This window comes from Dermacentor variabilis, chromosome 1, assembly GCF_050947875.1.
Source record: "Dermacentor variabilis isolate Ectoservices chromosome 1, ASM5094787v1, whole genome shotgun sequence".
NCBI classification, from domain to species: Eukaryota; Metazoa; Arthropoda; class Arachnida; order Ixodida; family Ixodidae; genus Dermacentor; species Dermacentor variabilis.
Genome location: NC_134568.1, coordinates 83,424,546 through 83,450,550, shown reverse-complemented (window position 1 = coordinate 83,450,550; position 26,005 = coordinate 83,424,546). Strand labels below are relative to the sequence as shown.

At 46.3% G+C, this 26,005-nt stretch overlaps 1 protein-coding gene across 2 annotated transcripts in view; it reads left to right on the top strand.

Annotated features, from left to right (window-relative positions):
• Positions 1-26,005, top strand: part of Sec24AB (Protein transport protein Sec24AB) — a 152,044-nt gene that overhangs the window by 23,575 nt on the left and 102,464 nt on the right. For both annotated transcript variants that reach the window (XM_075690742.1, XM_075690734.1), the window contains 4 exons: positions 1,720-2,543; positions 10,015-10,245; positions 15,225-15,331; positions 21,931-22,033. In XM_075690742.1, the coding sequence (XP_075546857.1) occupies positions 1,720-2,543; positions 10,015-10,245; positions 15,225-15,331; positions 21,931-22,033 (1,265 nt within the window). The remainder of the gene's footprint in view (positions 1-1,719; positions 2,544-10,014; positions 10,246-15,224; positions 15,332-21,930; positions 22,034-26,005) is intronic.

The following is a 26,005-nucleotide window of genomic DNA, read 5'->3' as shown; positions in this document are numbered from 1 at the left end:
TTCCTGGGGGCAGTGGAATGCTAGGTAGCGTCTTGCGTTTGAAAATCACATACGGGCGCAGTTTCGTGCCGTCAGCCAAAGCGCATAGCATGACTGTGCAGCGCAGCTTGGCATTTCCGCCGGTCAGCACGCTGACTGATTTGGAGTCCTTTTTTTCCATGGTCGTGTCCATCGGCATCTCAAAGTACACAGGTGTTTGATCAGCATTTCCCACCTGAGACAGCAAATAGCTGTGCTCCTTCCGAAGTGCGATCACATATCGTTGAAAGTTCAACAACTTTTCCTCGTAGGCTTCAGGAAGCCGCTGGCACATGGTTGTTCGCCGCCGCATAGAAAATCCATGTCTTCGCATGAAGCGCTGAAGCCATCCACGGCTTGCACGAAACTCACGTGGAATGTTCAATTCCCGGGCCAACTTCAGGGCTTCCATTTGCGCCATCTCAGTCGAAACAGCGTGGCCACGACTTCTCTGCTCCTCAATGAACTTCGCAAGCTGCGTCTCGAGGTGGGGGTACGCGCCAGTCTTCGGACCCCGAAACGCTCGCCTGTTCCGGTTCGTTGCTTCGAGACTCTCTTTTTTCTTCCTCCAGTCGCGAATGCACGACTCGTCGACGTCATGCTGTCTTGCAGCAGCTCTGTTGCCGATTTCTTCGGCAGCGGCTATAATCTTTAGCTTCTCTTTCGCTGTGAAACACTGCCGTCGAGTCGCACTCATGATGCCAAAACAAAGCAGGCAAACAGTGCAAACTGGGGTAAGTACACTAAACAGCGCCTAACGCGAGGCTCAACAATGCTGGCCTTTCGTTGGCCCTTCATCGGCTTGACAAGCGTCGATGACGATGGGGATGGCGGACTACACGGGGAGGCCGCCGCACATTGCGGTGAAGCCGACCACCCCCCCCCCCCCCCCCAAGGAAAAAATTCGCAGATAACCCGCACCCCCACTTTTTAAACGCGTTTTTTCACATTTTGGTGCGGGTTATACGCGAATAAATACGGTATGTTGGTCCGAAAAAGGATCCACACTTTGTGGTGGCATCTTCTAGATGATGTGCAAAGAGGTTCTCTGAACACGGCGAGGTCAGGTATCTTCCACGCAATCCTATTCTGGAGTTCCCGAAGCTGTCTTATTCATGTCCACATTTGCCAGTCTTGGCTGTTCATGCAAGAGGTGCATGACTGCAGCATGAGCTACTGGGGGCTGCTATCTGTAAGGGAATTATTTTATGGGAGCATGGAGATGCGGTGCAGCACAATTTTGTAGGAAGAGCTTCTTCTGAATTCTTTACTGGTCACAGACTGCATTTCTTAAAGCACGGAGGGATGAAGAACTGGTGCATTACGTCTTTTTGGGATGATCTTCTGTTGCATTCTACATGTGTCGCTGACTATAGTACCAAGTCGTTTCCCATTCCAGTGTTCCAGTTGCAAGGCATAATTGTCGCCTTTAATAGGCACACTTGGGTCATTAATTTACTAACAAAAATGTAATTTTCAGCTTTAATTGTTCCCCACATTTGCAGTGACTGAGAAACTGTTTGGTGACACACATTTAAATCAGACACACTCAACCAAGAAACGTTGCCAATGCAGTGTAGTACTTTTAATGTTCTAAAAACAAGCGATCTTGCATCACTGGCTCACTATTGATGAGTACTGTGAACCATATCTGGGTGTTGTCAACTGAGTGACATTTGCCATTTTTGCTGTCCACTCAAGGCCCCGTCAACTACATGTACCCTAACACCAGTCAGGCGGCTCCACCCCTCCGAGGAGGCCCGCAACCACCAGTAGCAGGATTCTATCCACCAGCCTCTCAGGGATCAAGCTCATCATCTTTTGCAAGGGTGGTACCACAGCAGCCTGGACAACCTCCGATGGGGCCACCTTCTGTCTCTGGAGCCCCATTTGCCAGGCCAACGCCTACGTCAGGGCCCAGCAGCCTACCTTCGCCACCTGTCTCTGGTAGCACATATCCAGTGTCCACTCCCTCAAGTGCTTTCCCCGGACCTCCCACTTTGGGTGTGCAATCTGTGCCAGGTATGCCGCCTCCTGTCTCCTCCAACCAGCATCCAGCTACCAGCCCTCAACCTGCATTTCAAGGCCAGTTATCAGCGCCCACCACCTTTCGGCCAGTCTTAGGCCCAGCACCATCCATTCTGGGTTCAGCAGCTCCTGCTCAGGGTCCAGCACCACCAGTCTCTGGTCCTCCTGTGTCTCAACCTTCGGGCACAAGCCGACTGCCTGGCCCTCCAACATCTTCAGTGCCACATCCACCATCGTCCCATTTTTCAGGCCCACCTCCACCAGTGTCGGGACAGAGTGTACCAGCACCCTTTCAGGGCCCCAGAGTCCCAGGTGTGGCCAGTTCTGGAGTGCCTTCACCTCCTGTTTCACACCCAGCAACACAATCTCAGGGGTATGGACCACCTCCAGGCAGTACGCCTGGTGCACCACAGCAGAGGCAGGGTTACCCTGGTTCACCACCCACTTCATCTGCTCAGCCCCAGGCATTGCATGGGAGGCCATCGTATCCGCAACAGGTAGGAACGCAGTTGACCTTGGTGGCCTTTCTTCTGCATGGTATTTGGTTGTATCTTGAAAGGATGTAACATGTTACCTGGTTTTTAATTTTCTCTGAGTGGTAAAGGTTCTTTAAATTCAAGAGAAATAGGAAAAAGGGTAATTTCATAGTCGTTATTAATCATTGCTAGCATTATGTTCTAAGATAGTACTCTTGCAAAATGAGACCCGTGATCCTTGGTTGTAGTGTCGTGATGAAAAGCTTTGAAACTAGTGGAAGGGAGATGAAACTGGATTCTGGGACTTTATAGCATGATGCTTCCTGAGTTGTGAATAGGCATTGCCACACACACAAAAAAAAAAAAAAAAAAGAGAGAGAGAGAGAGAGAGAGAGAGAAAAGAAAAGAAAAAGAAAAAAAAAAACTCTTGACAACTCTAGTTGCTTACAACAAATTCTTTGGCTGTAGCATTTGATAATGAATAAAGGGAAAATCAGACATCCACCCGTTCGTAGCTACGAACGGGTGGATGTCTGATTTTCCCTTTATTCATTACTTCTCTCCACCTTGCGGGTTTCCGCAGAACTACTACAGCATTTGATAATGTGTGATCAGGGCCCTGGGCAAACATGAAGGGGGCTCAACCATCTGTCAACAGAATGCACATGATGAGAAGGCCTCACGTCATACAGGATGGTACGAGACGTCAAGGATTACTTTTTTTAAATTATGGGGTTTTACGTGCCGAACCCCTGATTTGATTATGAGGCACTCCATAGTGGGGGACTCCGGATTAATTTTGACCACTTGGGGTTCTTTAACTTGCACCTAATCCATGGTACAGGAGCACTTTTGCATTTTGCCCTTATTAAAATGCGGCTGCTGTGGCCGGGATTTTATGCCACGACCTCGTGCTTAGTAGGGTAGTGACAAAGCCACTAAGCAACCACGGCGGATGACGTACAAGACATGAGACATTGTGTGGTATTTCATCACTGCTCAGACAACACATCAGTATAACGAACGACATGCTGCACCTCAGTAGTACACCTTCCTTGAGTACCTTTTTTGCACTGATGCTGTGATTGCTATAGAAAGTGTTGATGACATATGGGTCATATGTTTGGCAGATAGTGTACAGTAGAACCTCGTTGATACAATCTCGTTTGGTACAATTTCCTGGCACCAACATCCACAATCAAAAACAAAAAAATGACAAACAAGAATGGCTCAATGCAGTTATGCTTCCTTTTTTTACCAGTTGATGTGTTCTCGGAAAACATGTTTTTTGGCACTAACGTTCAGTGCACTGCCTAACTGTGATTGCGTAATATGTTTTCTGGCTGCTAGGCCTCATGCAAACGAGAAAAAGCTCGATGTGTGTGTGATCGAGAGCAGTAGCCGCCTGTCGTAGCGGCTTCCCCGCAGTACTCTCCTGCCCATGTCGCGTGAAAATGCCAGTGTGCACTCAGTTTCCTATTCCGGTACCAGGAACTCTCGAGAGTCGTCGTACGCCGAATTCATTGCACGCCAATATGATTGGTGGCTATCACCACCAATCATATTGCAATAAGTATCTTCCCCTTTCTGTTTCACAGTGCTTGTGACATAGTGCCATTGGAAGCATGCACGCTTTCAATAGGCGATACCCCAAACATGCCATGGTTCTCTGCTTCATGCGGTGCAAAGTGAGTGTCATGTTTCGCTCTGGTAGCATTGTATTCTGGAATTTCCCACCAGCTCGATCTCATTTTGGTTTTTCATGTCTGTCTTGAAACACTCGGTGTCTCATGCTGCAACGATTCGTGTGGAGTGAGCACGTCAGAATTTTTCCGCGAATTGCCTTGCCTGAAAAAGCTGCTAACCCAGGCCAAGTTAGGAGTGCAAACATCAGCTTGCTCAAGCTGCAAAAACAAAAATGATGTGCGTCTTCGGGCTGCTCAGGCCCTACCAGCTCAGCGCGGGTCAGCACCTCGTGCTGCGGTGATTTATGCAATGCTTCGCATTACATAGAGCCAACTACAAATGAGTCTTCTAAATGTTTGTGACTTTAGATCGTACGTTTTCCTGGTTAGTAAGTGTTTCTATTCAGTCAAATCTGGATATAACGAATCACGCGGGACCGCTGAAAATCGTTCGTTATTTTGAAATATTGTTGTAATGAAAAACTTATGGTTATAAGCCAGTTGACAAACCTAGGAATGAAAATGTCGTACCTTGACAGTAGACGCGTGTGCAGACAAGCGTAACTCTCAAATAAGAATTTTTCACTCACTTCAGAGCTACTTTATTTGAAGAAATTAGTGATTTTCTTCTGGCCTGTGCAGCACACACGACCGATTAGGAATGGGTCTACATCTTCCAGTTTGCGCAATACCTCATCGGGTACGTCATTGCACCGACCGATGAAAGTGCGAACTTTGTTCATGTGCACTAAAGCATGAATGTTCAACACGATCTCATCTTCTGTGTTCGGTGACCCAGTCGTTTTCCTTTGGGTTGTGATCGTCACTGGAGACATCGCGAATGCAGTCAACAATCTCTTCGGTTGTCAGGTCCGCCGCCGTTAGTGCTGCGCTGTCGCTCTCCATGTAGTTGTCGAAGGAAGAGATGGCAGGCAGCAGTTCTGCAACCTCGGTCCACAGGTCTCCTGGGTTGTTGTCGGTCGCCTCTAGGTCATCTTCAAGCTATACAGGTGTTTTGACAAGCCCTGCTTTTCGCCAGCAGTTGCTAATGGTGGACGTCTTCAAGTTTCACTAAGCTCCTGTGAGCATTTCCGCTGCCTGACGAATATTGATTGCAGTTGGCTGCTTTAGGCAAAGGTTGATAATCAACCGCTGCACAAGGCACTTGTGAAATTCTGCTTTCACACTCTTTATAATGCCCTGGTCTAGGTGTTGCAGCAAGAACGCGTTGTTTGGCATGTGCACATGTTTGGAATGTGCGTCAAGCGAACATTCACAATGTGAGCAAAGCAGTTGTCGACAACCAGTAGAATTCTGTGGTCATCCCTCCTCATTTGGTCATCGAGTTTGATGAGCCACTTGGAAAAGAGTTCTCTGGTCATCCTGGCTCGTTTGTTGGCGCCGTAGTCGTACGGTAACGACATTACATTTTTCATGCAGCGAGGCTTTGCGTACTCTCCGATGACGAGCAGTTTAATTTTCTTCGTGCCTTTTGCATTGCAGCAAAGCAGGACTGTCACACAAAGATGTGACTTCTTGTCTTGTTTGTACTGCTGCTTTTTGAAGTGCATCGACCTGTCTGGCAGAAGCTGATAAAAAAAAAAATATATGCGGTCTCATCTGCGTTGAAAATATCGTTTTCGAAGTACGATTTGACAGAAACGAAAAAGGCAACCCACACTGGCGTCGAACCCAGCTATTTCAAGTGCATCGGCAAATTCACTGGCTTTTTCTTGGAGCATTGGGCCAGACACGGGAACGTTTTTCAGTCTGGCATCTTTGAACCATATCAGAACAGCTTGGTCCACATTTTGAAAGTTTCCCAGTCGTAGCCATTTCCTCATAGAAGCGAATTGCGATTCCCGGTGAAGCTTGACAGTCTTGTCTCGGTCTTTCAATATGGTCACGATGGTCGATGGGGCAATGCCAAGCTGTCTGCACATGTCAATTTGCTTTTTTCTTGCGTCAGTTTCCTGCATTATGTCAAATTTTTCCTGCAGTGAAAACTGCTTTTGCATTTTCCTGGCACCGTCGGTAGCTGCATTCATCGTTGGATCTCGCATGAACATCGCCAAACCTTTGTCGTGAAGCTCTTGGTGAAGTTAGTGGGGAAGCAGTTGGAACTCGACGTGGTGATGATGATAGCTACTGCACTGTATCGGTTTCACGTGAGAGTTGAGGCTCTGTTACTTTTAGCCGAATTTGTAATACTGATGTTCCTCGGCTGTAAAGGGGAAAATAAACTGTGCGTTATTCTGAAATATGCGCTGTATTGAAATTCGTAGTTCTGAAATAGTTTTACATTGAAGATATAGGCAATCTGGCGGGGATATTTAAAATATTCGTACATTTGAGAAATTCGTTAATGTGGGGTTCATAGTAACAAGAATTGACTGTAGTTTTTTTCTAAAACGTACGAGGGAAGTTCTACTGTACTCCTCTTTCCATGTTAAGGGTGAAAAAGGATGTAGTAAAAGGATATGTGAACTGAAAAAGAAGGGTGTAGGCAAGACAGAGGCCATTAGCATGTAACTTTCAGTGGTGGTAAGAGGGCCAATGTATCAACAAGGTTTATAAAACTATAACTGCATATCTTGAATACACCCAATTTTAGGCTAAAATTTTTATAGGCCTTCAGCTTCTTAAATAGTTCCAATCCTTGTAATTCCTTGAAAACTGTTTCGAGGTGCCGAAAACTGGGTTTCTGATTATAAAAATCTAGCCTACTGCAGGATAAGGTCTGAAGTTGAGAAGCCTTGCACTTAGTAGTAGCCCATGTGGTACGGTGTTCTCAGTACAGAAGCTCATTGTTTAGACTTAGAGGTGCCCACAAATGTGGCCAATAAAATGGAGCTGTCCAAAAAAAAAAACGACTTCATAGAAATATTTTTATTGCATTTTAATTTTACTCCTCCAGCATCTGGAAAGCTTGTTAGAGCACTTTTCGCTCAACCTTAGTCTAGAGTACAACAAAATTGGCTAGGAATTTTTCATTGATCACATGCTTATATATTTGATGAATCAAATACAGTTCTCTTTTTGCAATGGGGAAGTATAGTATTTCCATATGTAGCACACTGTTGATAGACCATTCAATATTGTGTGTCCATTATTGTGTGTACATATTGCCGTTGCCATGACTTGCCTTGGTAACTTGGTGGCTCTGGCATTGCTTTTCTGACCTTGAGGGCGTGGGTTCGACCTCAGCTACCGCCTCGGTTGCGGCGGCTGCATTCTGAAGGGGGCGAAATGCAAAATTGCCCGTGTTCTTAAATCTAAGTGCAGAATAGAGTCCCAGGAGGTCAAAATCAATCGTCTTATAATCGGATCATGGTTTTGGCACATAAAACCCCAGAACTTAATTGCCATCGCCACAGGCACTGTAGGATAAGCTTTTCCATGGAATCAGCGATTAAAAGAAAAAGGCTGATATGTAACACCGAGGCCCGCAACCAGAATTTTTTTGATGCGAAAGTGTCAAATGGCCCATTGAGCGAAAAAGCCGCTGATGTCTGTAGCAGCGAAACTTCCCATTGGCTGCGATACCACGTCATGAGTGCATTCCCGTTGGCCGTGCTGCGCGACGCGCTCGGGCCTGGGTCAGCAGCGCTGCGGTCAGCAGGTCTGCAGCAGGTCTGCAGCAGGTTTGCAGCAGGTCAGCAGGGCCTGAGTCAACAGCAGGTCCCGAGGACGTCGCGAGGTGCTCAGGATGCTGGCTTGCGCTTGCTGGCCCAGGCCTCGACGGAGCAGAGTGGGCGAAAGGGCATATACCTCAATGACCATGTGCACTTGCTGTCAAAATGTTGGAGTGAGAAAGCGCGGCAGCTGCAGCGAGCGAATTGACCTTCGTGCTGCCTCTCACTTCAATGCAAACTAAGTGGCGAGAGCACAGCGGCCTTTACGTGCATTTACAAGTCTATATGGCCAATAAAGCTACTATTGTTACTTTGTATGGCTGTCTACTAATTTGCTATCGCAACCGATGCATTGCCTTTCGGGTGAAACTGCAACTTTTTTTAGTTGAATTAGTGAATGTTTACTGCAGACGGGTGTTGTTGCATGTTGTTTTACGCCAGTACCTACGCCTAGGAAGCGTATCACAGAAATGATTTTTCTTCAAGTCGTCGCATTTGCCTGTTTTTCCCACCCGTGTCATAACTCAGCGGAGTACCTATATCTTGCCCTGTTGCCGACCTTGCTGCGCGTTTTACATGTTTAGTCGGAGATGTATGGGGTCAGATTTCTAGGTGAGCAAAGATAGAATGCAGATTCAAGCCAAGAGGTTGGTCTATAGGGGTATAGTGCTGAAAAAGGCAAAGCTCTGTGAACAAAGCTCTGCTGGTGACGTACGAACTAATTATTGCGGGTGCCGAGGCAACTGCGATGCGAAGATGGCACTGCACTGGCGAGGTGGCTTTTCGCTACAATTACAACTTTGTAATATTGAGGTTCAACTGTATATGAACTTTTAGGAGCAGGTCTCTGCCACATTCAATTTGATCGAGCATCTGTCAAGTAGCGTGGGAACTCTTCTCCTTGCATGGCCTGCCATTCGGCCTTTCAGATGTCATACTCAGATTTTAGTGTAGGGACATGTGCCATTCTCCTATCTTCGACATCTTCGACATAAAAATTCAAAGGCAGGCTGCGCAAACCTAACGCTTTTGTTACAGTGCCTGTAGAAGTGATACGATGTGATGTACCATTTTTCTATGCACTGTTAAATATTTCACTTCGAATTATTCTTCTAGTAACATCATGCACTGTCTTAAATGACTGAACTTTAACCATTTCTCAGATTTGACAATTTTCAGCAGATTTGGGAGTTTGGAAAAATAAAACTTTGACTGGAGGTATTGTCAAAGCTACCCGCCAGTTCTCCTAGCACTTCCTCAATAAAACAACCCAGAATTGGCAGTTTGCTTGGCTCAGCAACATAATTTTTAAATGACAGCAGCAGTAAAGGCACAGAAGCTTCTCTCAGGTTGTTTAATTTTCCAGTACGACGTATACTGTGTTTTAATGACGTCTCAAACAATGGTAGAGTATCACGAGTGTGTGTTATTTTGATAATTGCATTGTGCTAATGTCAAGTGAAACTTTATTTTTCCCACCGTGGGTTCCTTTTATCCATCAGCGTTTCAACAGTGTATGCACAAATTATTACGAGCAATTCTTCCTGTCCTGTGAGGTTTTCACTCACACAAGAACGTGCAGTTGATTTCAGACCGATTTTTGACAGAAGCTTGATTAACAGTCTCTAATGTCTTGCAATTTGAACACCGCCTTAGCAAACACCCTTATTCATTACTGTACAATATTGTGAGACACTTCACGTCACTGTACAGCACTGCATAAAAACTGAACAAAGCACGTGGCTATTCCAGAGCCAGTTGAACGCACACTAGACCACCTTGCTTGCACAGAAAAGATGATGAATGCAATAATCAAGTGTGAGAAGGCTTCTGCATGGCTCCCTGACCTAACAATCCTTGCTTCGTGAGCCTAAAGAATGCAGTATAAAATGAACCAGGTGCCTGCTGCTATGAGTAAACATGAATACTCCCTGTAGAATAGCAACTTATCTGTTTTTACAGTTGCGTAGCTACTGCTTTTTCTTGCATAGCATGGGCATCACTATGCTATCCTTCTAAATGTGCCACTTTCAGCCTTGCATTGTTACATTTTTCCTTTTCTCTACGTCAAGGCTGCCTTTGTCTTAATTTTTGGTTGCCTTGGGAGTGCATTTGTGTATTGTAATCTTTACCGATTACTTGCATTGACTGTTTTTCACACTTATGATGCAGCTTAGCTACAGTCATTCAAGTGGCACCAACAGTATGCAGCCACCACCTCCCCTCTACACCACTCAGCAGCAGCAGCAGCAGCAGCAGCAGCAGCAGCAGCAGCAGCAGCAGCAGCAGCAGCAGCAGCAGCCAACCCTTGAGCCACCCATGGGAGGAGTGCCAGGCTATGACCCAGAGCTGCATTCAAGAATGGCAGGGCTGAGTGTAAATGCCAGCTTCAACAAGCTTTGGGTAAGACCCAATGCCCCCTTTGTGCCTTTGCAACGGCATCTGGATGACACCACTGAAACAGAGATGGGTCATACAAAGCATGGTTCTCTCTTTGATTCAAGCAAAACAGTACACAACAGGACAAAGGAAAGAATTGCACTATCGTTTGAATTGCAGCTTGTTTTCTTATCTTTTTTTCTCTTGCACTGTCCGGTTTCCACTCTTTCATACTTCAAGGTGGAAAACCAATTACCCCTGCCCTTCAGTTGCTATGTGTGTGGCAACTGGTGGCAGTGTTGATAACCTATGCATGAGCTGTCCTTTTGTGCTTTCTCTTTGTGCGCCACATGTCTGGCACAATGCTGTTCAAGCCCGTATTTGTCGGCTATTAGAGTCTATCAAGCAGAAACAATTGTACAGTGAAATCGTGATATAACATATACTAGTACATTGATTTTGCAGAGTCTGACACATACAGTTGAACCTCGCAATAACGAAATCGGCAGGGAATGCGAAAAAATTCGCTTTCGCAAGAATTTTGTTGTTGCGAAAAGAGACAGCACAGATAGGTATTGCATCGCAGAACAAAACTTTACTGTCCAAATTCCGTTAGCCTACTTTGCAAGCTTTGCTCGAGGATATAGAACCGCATTGCCGAAAGTACAAAGTGTTCTGCATGCGTCGACCAGCAGTGGCAGTACTGCCGCAGCGCAGTATTCTTGGTCAATTGCTTTCGGAGATGTGATCACGTTGCGAGATTTTGTGTAACTCGGCACTGGATGCAGAGTAACAGCACATGCAGCAGCATTTCTCCAGAGCACGCTGTTGCCCTTAGGCGCCGATGCGTCCGGTGCCAATTGCAAAAGTGATCGTATCTCGTGTACACGAAGGCAAACGATCTAACGGCCCTTTTGCGCAAATCTACATCCGGCGCCGAATCTGCACAAGATGCCTGTCGGGTGGCACCAAAACCAGCGTTCTTGAAGTAAGGGATGCGTATTCCTGGACGATCGCTCAATCATGGCTCGATGCGTGACACTCCATAATCCGCGACTGCCATCTCAAGCGCCATAAACAATTCTATGTAGGTGGGACATAGATTTCTTTGTTCTTGCTGCATTTTTCTCACTGAGGTGCACATGAGGTGCCGCGATTGGGGATTGTTCGAAACGCGTGTCCAGTTTGCGTTCAGTTTCGCCTCACGCGATTGGCCTAGGCCTCGCCGAGTCGTCAGTCACGGGAAACGCAAACTGAATGCGCGTTTTGAACAACGATCTTGCCTAGTAGGCGTGAAAAACACCGTTGTCACATGTCGGTAGCAACGTGTGTGCCGCTCATGGTGCCGCTTCAAACGGCCAATCAACAAACAAGATGGTGGCCATGATGTGTTTCCAGCGCACTGATCGCTTCCGTCGCTTGGATGTTTTTGGGAACAAAAATGGCCGCGCCCACACAAGTGTAATGTGGTGGTATTTTATGCAATTTTAGCGCAAAACAATCGCATTTAAGCACATTTTGGGGCCTGCTAGCCTTACGCAATATGCGGAGTTATGTTCCGGAAAATTTCGTTGATGCGGCATTGCAGTACGGCGACATTTCGTTGCCGAGAGCTACGAAATGCATTGAATCCTATGGGTGTTCGCTGGGGATACGAAAATGTTTTGTTGTCGAAAGAATTTAGTTGTTGCGGTATTTCGTTATCACAGGTTCCGACTGTAACACTCTTATCATTTTTCGATCTTAAGTGTATCTTTTTTTGGTATTTAGTAATTTTGTTCTGTAGTTTTGATTCGGGGAAGTACACGTGCATAGTATGCACATGCCTGAAGTCCGTGTGACAAGCAAAGGAAAATAGCATTGTCCAATATTTAAATCACTTGCATGCATTCTATCATGTGCAAATGTTGGAAGCACTTTTGTTTCCTGAGGCTAGAACACCAGAATATTACCACTGGGGAGGTTGCTATGTTTTGGTGACTCCTGATTTAAGTACAATGGAACGCTAGCTACTCGTTTGTCTTACTGAAATAGTAGTTTAAATTGTTGATTTGTATTTCTTATTCCTAGTGCATGCAAATAACTCTTATCGTACATTTATTTTCAATGTGAAAGCCTTGGTTAAATAACATTCACGCAGAAACTCCTCTGGGAGTTACCTAAAACATGTGTAAGCATTTGCTACTAATCGCCTGATTTTTGATGTAGTATGCTGCTTTGTTTGCTATAATGGCAAGAAACACTGTGAAAGTTTTATAGAGAAATGGAGAAACATTGCAACATCGTCACCAGTATAAGAGGACGGTGTCATGCTGCCCATAGCGTTGCTGTTGGGCAGCATGAGCTTCTTCTTTTGTTGTTGCTGTAGCTCTTCATTGCCATCATCATTTGTTAACTCTTGTTGCTGTTCCCTGCTTGTCCCAGGTGGCTCCTTGAGTTGTTTCTGTTGTAACCTATACTGCTGCTGACGTTCTGCATGTTTGCTACAGTTGCGAAATAATGCAACCTGCACTGCCGCGTTGCTATGGTTGCAAAACATGATACACATGCGGTTTTGCGCCGCTTTACAGGAACGGATAGGTAGTGCAGTGACTAAGATACTAGACTTTGAATCAAGAAATCCCAGGCTCTAAACTCATTGTTGTTAATTTGCATTTATAACCATCTGATTTCTCTGTTTCTTCGATTTATTTTATCATTACATTTTCTTTATGCAGTGAAAGCGTCACGTGTCAGCAATGGTTTTCCTCAGTGAGTCGACATAGAAATTCTTATGCATTTAAAACTTTATTTGTGTGCATTTACCATATTTATGCGACTCTAACATGCACCTTTGTTTCCAATGAAAAAAAAATGTTTCTGTGCATTACCAGATATAAAACCAAAACCACATCCATGGGGTTGGCAACTGAGTTCTGGCAGAGTCAACATCACCCCTATTGTTATCACAAGGTGGTGACAAAAAAAAAAAAAAAAATGATACGCCACTTTTATTAAAAAAGCTAGTTCAAAGAAAAGTTATTCTACATGCAGAAAGTAGTGGCAACATAGCTGTGTCATTTGTTCCTCAGGTTCTGGAGACTTGTGTATGCTGGGTGAACTGGCTAAGTGGCTGTTTGAGGCATGGTCGGACTCATAGTTTAGTATGTAAGCTGCCATCTCATTTGTTATGGTAGTGAAGTCATTCAAATAAGGAAGAAGAGAACACTTTTGATGGCACCGAGGGCAATTTGGGCCGGTATAACGTAAAACTATTCCAATGTGGTTTTATTCCAACTCTGCAATTAGCCCTCCATGATAGGTCAGAATGGTTCGAGTCAAGCCCATTGGGGCGGGTGTCACATACAGATGGGCAGAGCCCGAGCCATTTTGACCTGTCACAAGAGGGCTAATGGTCGATTTGGAATAAAAACAGATTTTATTAGTTTCATGTTTTACCGGGCATGTTGGGGTTCATTGACAGCAGCAAAAAGCTGTTTGGCAGTGACTCATGATGGGCATCAAGTGTCAATATGAAAGATAACTCTGCATGCTATTTCTTTTTATTGTGAAAATCAGGGGCCTGCTACTTTCTCTTTATAAAGATTTGGTGCGAGTTAGATTTAGAGGGACACAATTTTCGTACTTTGGATCATCAAAAATGAGGTATATGTTATATATCTAAGGTGCACAGAATGATCTTCTTGCGGCATGTAAATATTCCAGTTATGAGAGGTGAATGTTGCTAACATAACATAAAAATTGTTTGTGTGGCACAGTTCAGCAGTGTTTTCTTGATCTCATCATTCTGAATGGTGTCAGTGTTCTGCAATAAATACAGTTAAACCTAGCTATAACAAACTTCCGTATAATGAAATTCTCAACATAATGAAGTATTTAACTTTTCATAACCTCATGTCCATAGAATACCATGTATTTAGAACCTCAGTATGACGAAGTGTGTATGCCATTTCAATAGAACGAAGTTTCGCTGCCGCCACTAAGGAATGGTGAGACAATAAATGGAAACTTCTGTGGACGCAGATGGTCAAATGACTGAATTGCAAGCGGCTGTTTGCAAACGCACCTTTCAAATCGCGTGCCCCGCAACAAGAGCGACCGCCGAAGTGGAGCCACATCATGTTCCATATAAAGTCCAAGTGCGATAAGATCCTATTGTGCCCCATGCACTGTGTGCTTTAGGTGCGAGTTAAAGTGTGTTAGGGTGAGGAAATATGGTGGCTTCACGAGTGCTGCCTTCTCGTGCAAGCAAATGGAAAGAGGGGGAGGGGAGCGAGCTCGCGGTAATGGGATCAGCTGCACACGAGGGGAGGGGGGGTAAGTTGGTGCACGTCTCAGCAATGGCTGCGCTTGGCTGTAAGCGCGGCTGAGCTCACACGCAGCTGTGCACCCTGCTTTAGAGGTAACCTGCCATGTATGCAGAAAGTGGGCATGCCGAGACGGCATGGCACCATGTAAGCTGTCTTATCGCGCGTTTAGTATTGGAGGTAGCATAATCTTTAGTTTTGGTGACACGTTGGAGCAAGAGGCAGACTAAGCATTCGTTCCCGGCTGCTGGCACTTTTCCTGATAGCGTCATCCTAGTGCGGGCGACGCTATCGGCCGCAGGGGCGGAGGGCATGTAAAAGCGTGGCTGGGTTTGCTTAATCCATACTGCCGAGAAGACATCGTCGACGTGCGGGGCATGAAACCGTATCATTTGTCGCCAACTCCCAAATTTATCAAAATGGATTGTTTTCTCATTCAAAGTTGTGTTTTTTGATTGCCCGATAATACGGAAAATTCTGCAGCCCCTTTCTGTGTAAGAAAACTCGATCGGCAACTTATTTTTTAAAAGGTAGAACTTCAAAAGAACGAAATTTTGATATAATGAAGCAAATGGTCTATTTTATTGACTTCGTTATATCGGGGTTTACCTGTAAAACAAGAGGCTTGGCGGGAAACTTGGTACAGCATACAGTTGAATAATTTTCCCTGTGTGTCTCTTTTCTTTTCCTAAACAGGGTTATGAAGCATGCAACTTACTTCAGACACGAAACATTCTTCCCAAGACTCCAGAGGATCCACCCAAGCCATCACTGCCTGGCGAGAATGCAGTTTGCTCGCCTGAGTAAGTGCTGGCTGTTTTGTGTTGTGGGCATACATGCATGCATGTGTGTGTGGATGATTAGTGTTGTGGGTGCGTCAAGGGGTTTTGCTTAAAGGGTCCCTGAAATGGTTTGGATAAATTTTGTAGACATGTAGGATAGAGCTACAGTAAAATAGTAGCGTCACAATTTTAATGAAGCGTTTCATGTTAAGAGAGATACGGATGACTACAAGTCACCCTCCTTCCCAGTCATGCTTTTCCTCCTTAAAGGGACACTAAAGGTTACTATTAAGTCAACGTGGACTGTTGAAATACCATCACAGAAACCTCGAAACGCTTGTTTCGTGCCAAGGAGAGACTTATTTTAAGAGAAAATGCGTTCTGAAGCGTCCGTGTACCTCTAGCGCAGTTCAAATCGCCCGCCCTCCGATCGAGGAGTACTGACGTCATGGTCTCATAGTGACGTTGCGCCATCGGTGAGTAGAACGGCGTCCGCAGACGGTGCTACGGCTTTTCTGCGCAAAACGCGAACGCGCGGCCAGAAACAGAGCCAAGACAGAGCCGACAGCAGAGCGAAAGCGGGAGCATGGTGGCTAGCGGAAGGAGAAACGAATTACGTCCCACATTACGTCCCACGGCACACGGAGAGTCCGTTTTCGTTAAACTATAGGCTGCGGCGAGCTCGCAGCGTGGTCGGCGTGGTCTATGAGAAGCGACGAGCCTTTTCGCACTCGCAACAGGGCATAAAAATGTGCGAATCGACGCAAAACTCGGCCTAGAAACGTGCTTCGCCACAGCCAGGGCTCAATACGACCCAAGCTGGCACGACCCAGATGTCGTTTCCCGCACCGCCACCAGGCGCCGCTACTATACCTCAAACTCCAGCGCAAGACGCCCATAAGCTGGTACTTCATTCTATGACGCTAACTTCGACGCTCGTCGCAATGGACCCTGACACCGACAGATTGGCTCGCGATGGTAGGCTCAACTTCAGCGATTCGAGCACCGACGAACGCGACCTGCTGCTGAGGGCTCGCACTGCCGGCGTCGTTGCGTACTACGACGGCGGCCTCGACACCGGCTCTCCGGAGCGGGAAAGCAACGAGGGCTTCCCACGACATCACATGGACGTGGCATTCTCGCTGCTTGTTCCAAATGGAAGTTTCGCGAGCCAGCAGAACCCTCACAGCACGACGCGATAACGAAACTACTGAAACTCCAAAGCGTGCGCGGCGCAGAGTCGAGCGCGCAGAGTCGAGCGAAAACGAAACCTTTCGAACACCCATATTACTGAAGGGTAACGTCAAAATGTTATTTTTTCTTAGAATCGAATAGACGTAGACAAGTAGCATTTTTTTCCGTCTTATAATCGAATGAAATGATATTTTTAATACGAGTAGTTGAGTACAGTCGCCGACCATTTATTCGGACCTCACGGGGACTGCGGAAATGTCCGAATAAACAGGTGTCCGAAAAAGCAGATTAAGAAAAAAAAATGAAATCCTTTATTTCCACGCGCTTATTCGGGCTCGGCAGTAGGCTTGAAGAAATCGTGAATGCGCCGTTGCACGCTGTTCCGTTTACGCGCAGTCAGATAAGCCTGAATCTCGGAGAGGGTCGTACGGTCACTGTTTGTGCACGCTCCGCATGCGACGGCAGCGTAGCACATTGTGCGTCATCTTCCGGCTCGGAGTCATCGTCCGGCGGTGCAGCAGAAACCTGACGAATGATCTCGCCGTCGTTGAGTTCTGCGCATGTCAGTACTGCAGTGTCAGCACCTGTGAAACTGTCAAATGAGACGGTGTCCGGAATCGCAATGCAACCAGTGCGCAGGTCTCGGCAAAACATTTTCCGCGTCAGTAGGGAGCACATCGGAAGGCGACAAATCTTGGGCCTCCCGGCACCCGCTTGCCAGCATTCCCCAGCGAAGTCTGCGCGGGCACTGTCGGCGCCATTAGACACTTGACGCGATGTTTCCGTACGCCGCGTTGGATCACCGAAACCTCGACACAGCACACAAAGCAAGCACCACCGTGCCGACACCAGTCGCACAAACGAAAAACGTAGCCTGCTCGCAGCGTCGTGCGCGAAGAAACAAATCAGCTGCTGGATTGTCTTGACATGGCTTACTAAGCTGGAACTGGAACTGCTGTAGAGCCACTTTATCGAACCAGGCAGAAACGATGATGATGAGTGGGAATTTCCAGTAGCGCCACTTCGTGGGGCAGCAAGGAGGCTCTGTTCAAAACAAAAATGGCGTTCAGCAAGTCGAACTATGCGCCGGTCATAGTCGGTGCATGATGCTCTCGATCGAGTTGGCTCAAGGAGTGTCCGAAAAATCAGATGAGAGGTTGCAACGTGTCCGAACTTTCGGCAGTTGTTATACATTATGGTCTATGGGCGGAATGGCGGTGCCGGGAAGCTGACCGAATAATCGGGCATGTCCGAATTTTTGGAGTCCGGAAAATCGGTCGGCGACTGTATTACTAACACAAATTATGAGGAGTCCTTTCGTCATCGGGCTAGTACCGGAATGTCGCTGGGGGGTCTCAAATCGTGTCATGCATTTACCTCAATTTCTCGGTTACTAAAGCTCTGTTCGCGATTATATTGACGCCTTAGACGTTCTAGAACATTGCTCTACCACTTTAACTTGAGTTTCTGGTAACCTTTAGTGTCCCTTTAACCCATTCGCTGAGTGATCAGGGGGGCTAAGCTCCGCCTTGTGTGGCTCTGTGCCATTGGTGTGACGTTGTGTCATCTAATTCGAAGCCTCTCCAACTTCTCCGCTAGCCGACTGGCCGCCGATCCGCCACAAGAGCTATCCAAGCAGCGTGCGTTGTGAGTATTCTGTCGCGGTAAAACGGCCAGTACACTTGCGCTTAGGTATGTTTATCCGAAAGCCAGACACGCTAGAATTCTTTATTATGCTAGTAATCCTCTGGCGTGAAGTGACGGCCGCAAACGCATAGATCCTGGCGCCGATTGGATACCGACAGTTTGATGCGCTGCAACCACTCCGCTCGTCTGCTGCCTTGCAGAGGGACACAGTGTTACAGCTTAACATATCGCTGATTGCTACGTTTGCAGCCCACAATGCAACAAGGGCGAACCATGGTGCTTGCGAAAAGAAAACTCGAGACCAACACTGCTGCACAGCTCGTGTCAACACGAAGCATGTTGTAACACGAACAGACGACACTTGCTGTGTGCCGGAAGTGCTTGAGTGTAGTGATAAATTATTGTTGTGTATTCTCTTTCTGTTACTTTCTTTTTGTACAAACAAATGAACCAACATTTTAACTATTGTGAACAACACTTGTTCACCATAAAGTTGGAAAACTTATTGATGACGCGACCTGAGTAGCCAGTCGGATAGCTCACCCAACTGACGTCAGTTGGGCCAAACGTGTCAGTTGGGATGGGGTGGCTGAAAACTTAGAGGAGTGGCACCGCTGCAGTCGGCAGCGATGCCCATTTTTAAAACCGTATAATACATGCATTATGTGGAGCGGTTAAATGTGTTACTGTCGATCCCTGATATATCGAATTATTGCCTATATCAAACAGTTGTAAAATCACCTTGGGAATCCCATGCAAAAGTATAGTGCTATTGTTTGTGTATATAGAACTCCCATGCACCGGCATATCGATGTATCGAACTCCGTGCTGAGCTGTGCCCCGGCAAGTGCGCTTCTCCCACCACACCCCACCCCTGCAAGTGCGCTTCTCTTCACTAAGCTCTCGCGATGTTACCGCGATCTCACGTGCGCCGCCCCGCACTCTGAGAAAGGGGTGTGTGGGTAAAAGGCACGTGACGAGGAGCACTTGGAGTGCGATTGGGTGTGAAATGGAAGCAGGAGGGAGAAACCCCGCTGACCGCAGGCACCCGTTTCCTGTGTTTTGGTTGGCTGACACCGCTGGCGCAGTGAGACGAACGAGGTCAGTGCAGCTTGAGCTTGTGGTAGTGCGGAGACGCGGAGCGGTGCGTCTTTCGATTCACTTTGTTCCTTTTATTCACGAGGCTAACGCAAAGGCTTGATACTCATGTGGTGCAGTGCGTTTTTCTTTCCGCTTTTGGCACTTGTACACCCTGAGTACGATCCTCAAGAACAAAGCTGATGTTAAGCTGAAGGCAGTGCAGTCCAGTCGCCCTGGAGTGTGTCGTGTGTGCATCCCAACCTTTAATAAGGTCGAGAAGGCATTGTTCGCCTGGCTTTTGGAGACACATGCCAAGAACATACCCGTTGATGGCCCAATGCGCATGGAGAAGGCCAAATGGTTTGCTGTGGCCTTCGGAGAAGAAAGCTTCACTGGTGGCACTGGTTGGCAGCAGCGATTTAAGAGTCGCTACAGCATCGTCGGAAAGACCCTTTCGGGCGAGAGCGAGGTGACTAGCACAAGTCACATAGAGAAGTGGTTGTCCGAAGAGTGGCCGATACGCGTCCGGTTCGATACGCGTCCAATAAGAAAGCTTGGATGACATGCGATTTTTTTCGTTGAATGGATACAGGCGCGGGATGCCGAACTGGAGAAGTCTGGCTGCAAAGTTTGTCTTCTTCTTGACAATTGTTCGGCCCACCATGTCGTCTGCCCATTAAAGCAGATCACCCTCAAGTTTCTGCCGCCAAACACAACGGCAAAACTTCAGCATCTCGACCAAGGCATTGTTAAAGCGTTTAAGGTTGGGTACAGACGACGATTGGGTACAGGCTTTTAATCAACCTTCGATTAGGAATCGAACTCAAGGTGGACTTCCTCGGAGCCATTCAAATGCTGGCTGGTGCTTGGAACGACGTGAAGAAAAGCACAATTGTGAACTGCTTCCGCAAAGCAGGCTTTCTGGTAGCTGCAGATGATGGATGTCTTGACAGTGAAGACGATGACGCTGGATGCCTGGACAACGAATTTCACGAGCTCTCGGCATTCCCAGGCGCCATCCCAGGCGGCGTTACAGCATGCGATTTCGTCAGCGTTGGCGACTGCGTGCAAGCTTGCTGATGCAGAGATTGTGGCTGACATCATGGGTGACGAGGGCGCAGACTTGAGCAGCGGCGAAGGTTCCGACAAAGAGGACCAACCACCATGCACTGCAGTTGAACTTGCATCAGCTTTCAGCTTCATTCGCCGCTGTTGTGGCACAATGGAAGGAGCTGGCCTTTCTCATTTGGACACTGTCAACAAGCTTGAGGACAGCTTAATAAACTTGATGGTGCAGAAGAAAAAGCAAGCAAAGGTCACAGATTTTTTTTCTTCCGAAATTAAGTGCTCTGGTGATCGCGCTGTGCTTTTGTTTTTTTACGCGCCTTGGAGGCACAGATCGGTAAATTATCATTAGTCACGACATCGGGAAACTGCTTTGAGATGTGTGGAGTTGTTAGAGAAGCTTTTGACGTGCATTTTTTAATATTTCAAATTATCAATATATCAAACTATTTCGCAATCCCCTTCGAGTTTGATATATCCGGGATCGACTACTTAATGATCAGCAGGACCTACCCTAATGACTCAGTACGTTTCTACAATATCATCAAAATAATTTCAGGGTCCCTTTAACTTCTTAAGCTGCATGCTGCTGTATTTGTGAAAATGCAACAATGCTGAACAATGGATTAGTCAGTAGTGGATGCTGATGAGCAGATACATTGGTTATTCCTTAAAATAAGCACTCTGGTTCTGATGATTGCACCAAATTATGTTGAAAATAATGGGTGATCTGCTAATGTGCACCAACTCGCCCAACAACAAGTTCTTCCAAGGTTTGTTATCTGATGATTGATATATATTATGCAAACAAAATAACACCTTGCTAGTGTACTTTAAAAATTATTGTTGAAATTGCTTATGTTGAAATATATCTGTTTGTGAGGTAGACACTTAATTATGCCAATGCAAGTTTTTATTTTTAGCACTCAGCATTTATCTCAAATTGTGCTGTGGTGTACTCGTTTGAGCAAAAGTATGCAGATTTTGTGATAAAGCCATTTTACTTCTGCACCTATGAAGGCAACTGGAAACTGGTGGACTGCAGTCTAACAGGGCATTGCATACTTTCCAGGGCACTTGTCAGTTTCACTTTGGGCGCCTGAATTACAAATAAGCTTAGTTTTTTTGGCAAGCCTGTCATCCGTATAATTTTGCTTGTGGGTGTACCTACATGTCTGCTGCTCATGTGAGCAGTGTTCCTTGTATAAAGTGTATGGCACTTGCATATGTCAATACAATAGATGCAAACTTGTTCCTTCGCTTGCAATAGTATTGAAGAAGAAACAAAATAAGATCATGCTGTCTGCTGAGCCCAGCTGCATGTTATTTGGTATTTTTCTAATTATGCATTATCCCCCATGGTGGTGGCTATTGTGTTGCGCTAGTAAGCCTGAGGGCATGGAATGAAATCGCCGGCTTTGGCGGCTGCATTTTGATAGGGGCAAAGTTCAAAAGTGCCCGTGTACTGCGCATAAGTGCACACCAAAGTACCCCAGGTGGTCAAAATTGATCCGGAGTCCCCCAGTATAGCATGCCTCATAATTAGGTCATGGTTGTGGCACGTAAAGCCCCAGCATACATATTTTTTTAATTATGCATTATTTTTTTTTTGCTGTCTCTCGCCCTTGTTACAGCATTTTTAGGTGCACTTTGACCAAGATACCAGAGACACAGTCCCTTCTACAGAAGGCTCGCCTACCTTTAGGTGTCCTTATTCATCCGTTTCGAGATGTTACTGTAAGTAAATTCTTGCCTTGTATGCTCTGTTTGAGTCGGTGGCAGTTCATGTGCTTTATAGAGTATATGTTGAATAGAGCTTGTAGCTACAGTTGCCAGCAAAATTTTTTGTATGTAGAAGGGTTTGCTCAAATGTATGAACATGCACAAGCAACAGAAAAAAACGTTGCAGTTTCACTAGAAATGCAAAGCATTGATTGCGATATCAAATTAGTAGACTGCTAACTGAAGTAAGGATAGTAGATTTATCAGCTGTATAAACTTTTAAATATTCGCTTACTAAATAAATTAACAAGCACACTGTCACATGCCCACAGGTAAACGTGAACATATCTCACTCGATTACCGCAGAAACTTGGTTTCAGAACGTTGGAGTGAAGAAGCGTGGCAGCAGCAGCGAGTGAATTGACCTTCATGCTGCGTCTTGCTTCAGCGGGAACTAAGCGTAGAAAGCACGACACTTACAAAGCTACCAGCACTCGGCGCATTTTGTACACATTGCAGATCGCTTTGAAGATGAGGCCCATGCGACCGGGCACTTTGTCCATATCGCTGATTGCTTTCAAGATATGGACACCCGCACGCTGCACCGTATGTAGTGTAGAATGCCCCACCCCATCCCTGCCCTTTCCATGGTGCCTCGCATGCGACAGAAGATGGCGCGCTTCCGCCCCACTTTCCTCTTTTGCGCGTGCGAGGTTGAGCCGTGATCGTCGGCTGACCCTCGCAAGCTTTCACTTGCACATACTGTAACGATTGGGGTCGGGCATGAAATAGATGGTAGCTGGCCTATGCTGTCGTCCGACTCATTAACGCTAAGGACGTTGTTGAAGGGAGGGACTTGTTCTCATCGAGAACGAGGAATATGGGATTTATTTACAATATCTACATGAGGGGTGGAGAACGTTACAGTTCATCAGTCTAGCATGACTGAAAGAGAATGCACACTGAGCAGCCGTAAAACGGCTGCATAAAAACACTCTGTCCTCCCTATATCCCTAGATGAGGGAAAACGGCCGTTCAACCTTCGACGCTCCCGTCCAAAGTCATCGTAGTCGACCCGCCTTTGAGGGGGACGGCTTACACACTCACCTTCGCACTATGGTTTCACTGAACACACCGAGGTGAGAGGGTTCTTTAGACAGGGGTCTAAACCTGAGCAGGCGCCTCTTGATCCCAGAGCTGACCCCGCAGTCAGTAGCCGCCGCGTCTGTCCATTGACTGTGACGGCTTCTGGAGCCCATGGGAAAGCACCTCAAAACATCCCCTTCCAGTAGTTCCTCCGCTCCAAGCAAATGGTGATGGTGACAGCGAATCGACTAACAATACACGGCCCACCGAACGTGACTAGACATGCCGGCGCTGTGGGGCTGTTGAGCCGGCGCAATGTTCTTTTCAAAGCGAGTCGTTGCAGCGGGCTGGGAAGGGTTCGGAGGTTGCTTCTCCGAAGATCGCCAGCCCCCGCAGGTCGGTCGTAACAATACTGCATATGGCGCGTGGTGGCAGTGTTATCATGCTTGGACTTCATATGGAATGTCATGGCTACACCGTCGGCAAAAATGTGTCTGCAGTGTCCATATAGCTACTGTTGCAATAAAAGGCCAGTCTGCCTTTTTTGCCAGTTGGTGCAGGCCAGTTCATGCAGCAAAGTGCAATAGCTGCCGCTGAGTGAAAGGCCCTATCTGTTTCTTTGTTAGGTTGCACTGCTAGCAGGCATTAGAGTAGTGGATCTCAGCAAAAACAGCATACAAAATGTGTGAATAGCTTTCAAGCCTATATTTTGCAGGTACAGTTAAACCTAACGATCTTAAACCTAACAAACTTCAATATAACGAAATTCTAGATATAAACTGTATTTAACTTTCTATAACTTCTTAACCGTATACAGTTGAACCTCAAAAGAATGAAGTCTGTAAAATTGGCAATTTGCTTCATTATATCGAAATTGCGTTACATTGAAATTCAATAAGTGCAGTCATCAATAAATTTTTCTTACATGGTGGGGACCACAAGATTTCCCCAGTTATTGGGCAATCTGAAAAAGCAAACTTGAATGAGAAAAAAATTTTATATAATTTGAGAGCCAACAAAAGATTTGGTTTCATACCATGTCAACGATATCTTCTCATCGGCCGTACGAAACGAAGCCAGTCACACTTTTGCATTCACTCTGCCCCTGTGGCTGATAGTGTCGCCTACAGTGGGATGATGCTGTCATGAAAATAGCTGGCAGGGGGGAGTGAATGCTTTGTCTGCCTCTTGCTTCAACGAAATTCGAAATTACACAACCTCCAGTACTAAACCTGCTGGAAGAAAGTGCACATGATGCTACGCCATCTTGGAGCGGCCACTCCTTGCACACATACACGGCAGATTACCCCTAAAACTGGGTGGGCAGGCTGCGTATGCGCTCAGCTGTGTGGACAGCCATGCGCAACCACAGCTGTGCTAGAAAAGGAGACGTGCGCCAGCCTGCCTTCTACTTCCAAGCTGGTCCGCTTCAGCAGTCGCTATTAGTTGTGCTGCAGGCGATTTGAGAGGTGCCTTGGTAAGCAGCTTCTTGTAATTCAACCATTTGACCATCTGTGTCCATGGAAGTTTTCGTTTACGGTCAAAGTCTAATTTTTCAAATTCCCTTGGAGCCCTGAAAACGTCTGAAAAACGAATGCATGTCGTTTACTTCACCCAAGGGGCTCAAATTGCCACGGGCACATCTGAAATAGCTCTGAAGGCCTCTCACTACACTTATTAGGCATATCGGTGCTCATACTGTGACAGGAGACGGTGGGTGCATGTATATATACCATATTTACTTGATTTTAACACTCTCAATTATAACACACACCCGTTTTCCGTGATCAAAAAAAAAAAAAAAGTCCTTTACAGTACCATGCACCTCATTCTTTCATACAGAAAAAAAACTTTCTCTCATTCGGAAAAACAAAGATTTACTCCCAGTACACTAAAGTTGTGATAAATAAAAAAAGTTGCAGTTTTGCCCGAAAGGCGAAGCATCGATAGTGATAGCAAATTAGTAGACAACTATACGAAAAGTAAGGATAGTAGTTTTATCGGCCGTATAAACTTCTAAACATTCACTTATCAACTAAATTAACAAGCATGGTGTCACGCGCCGACAGCAAACACGAACACGTCTCACGCAATGACCGTGGAAACTTTATAAGCAGTAGCAGGAGCGAGCTAATCATTGAGCAAATTGACCTTTGTGCGGCCTCTTGCTTCAATGCGACTGTCTCCATTACAGGTCGCTTTCAAGATAGGCGCCGCACGGCTGCGCCGTACGTAGCAGCTGCCATAGTAGAACGCATCTCCTGTTTGCGCCAGTCCTGCACGCAAGTTTCGAGAACTCTGAATGCCTATGATGCGGCCCGATTTCCATCTGTCTCCGCACACGTGATCACTTTCCTTTTAATTACGGCATCGTGATGAACTTGGCATGTCTTTGCAGTCAGCACTTCCATGCTGATAGCGCAAACGAAACAAACGGGTGGACGGACGGTGCGCTAACTAAAAGCACACGTACCACAGCGCATAGAGGAAGCTATGGCAGCTAGGCCATTTCGAAATGCCGATGGCGATATGGTAACACAGATTTAGGGTCGTACTCGATTCTAACGCTCACGAAATTTTTGGACCGTTTTATCGGAAAAAAAGTGCACGTTATATTCGAGTAATTACGGTAATTAAGGAGTACATGCTGTGTCCTATGACAAATGACCCTTCCCACTCTTGTTATGCTTCACCGTGTAACAATGCTGTATTGAGGCGAAGCCAAATTTCAGGAACCGGCATTATGTAACGCGTTGTGCTTTCCGAGCTTCAAAGCCATTGGCGAGGATTACGTAGGTGGAGTCAGCGCCATTGCTATCAGTGGCAGTTGTTTTGATGAAAAACACTGTACTGAACAGCAAGAAGCTTGGTAGCAAACGTCGAAGTAGCTAGGCCTCGCGT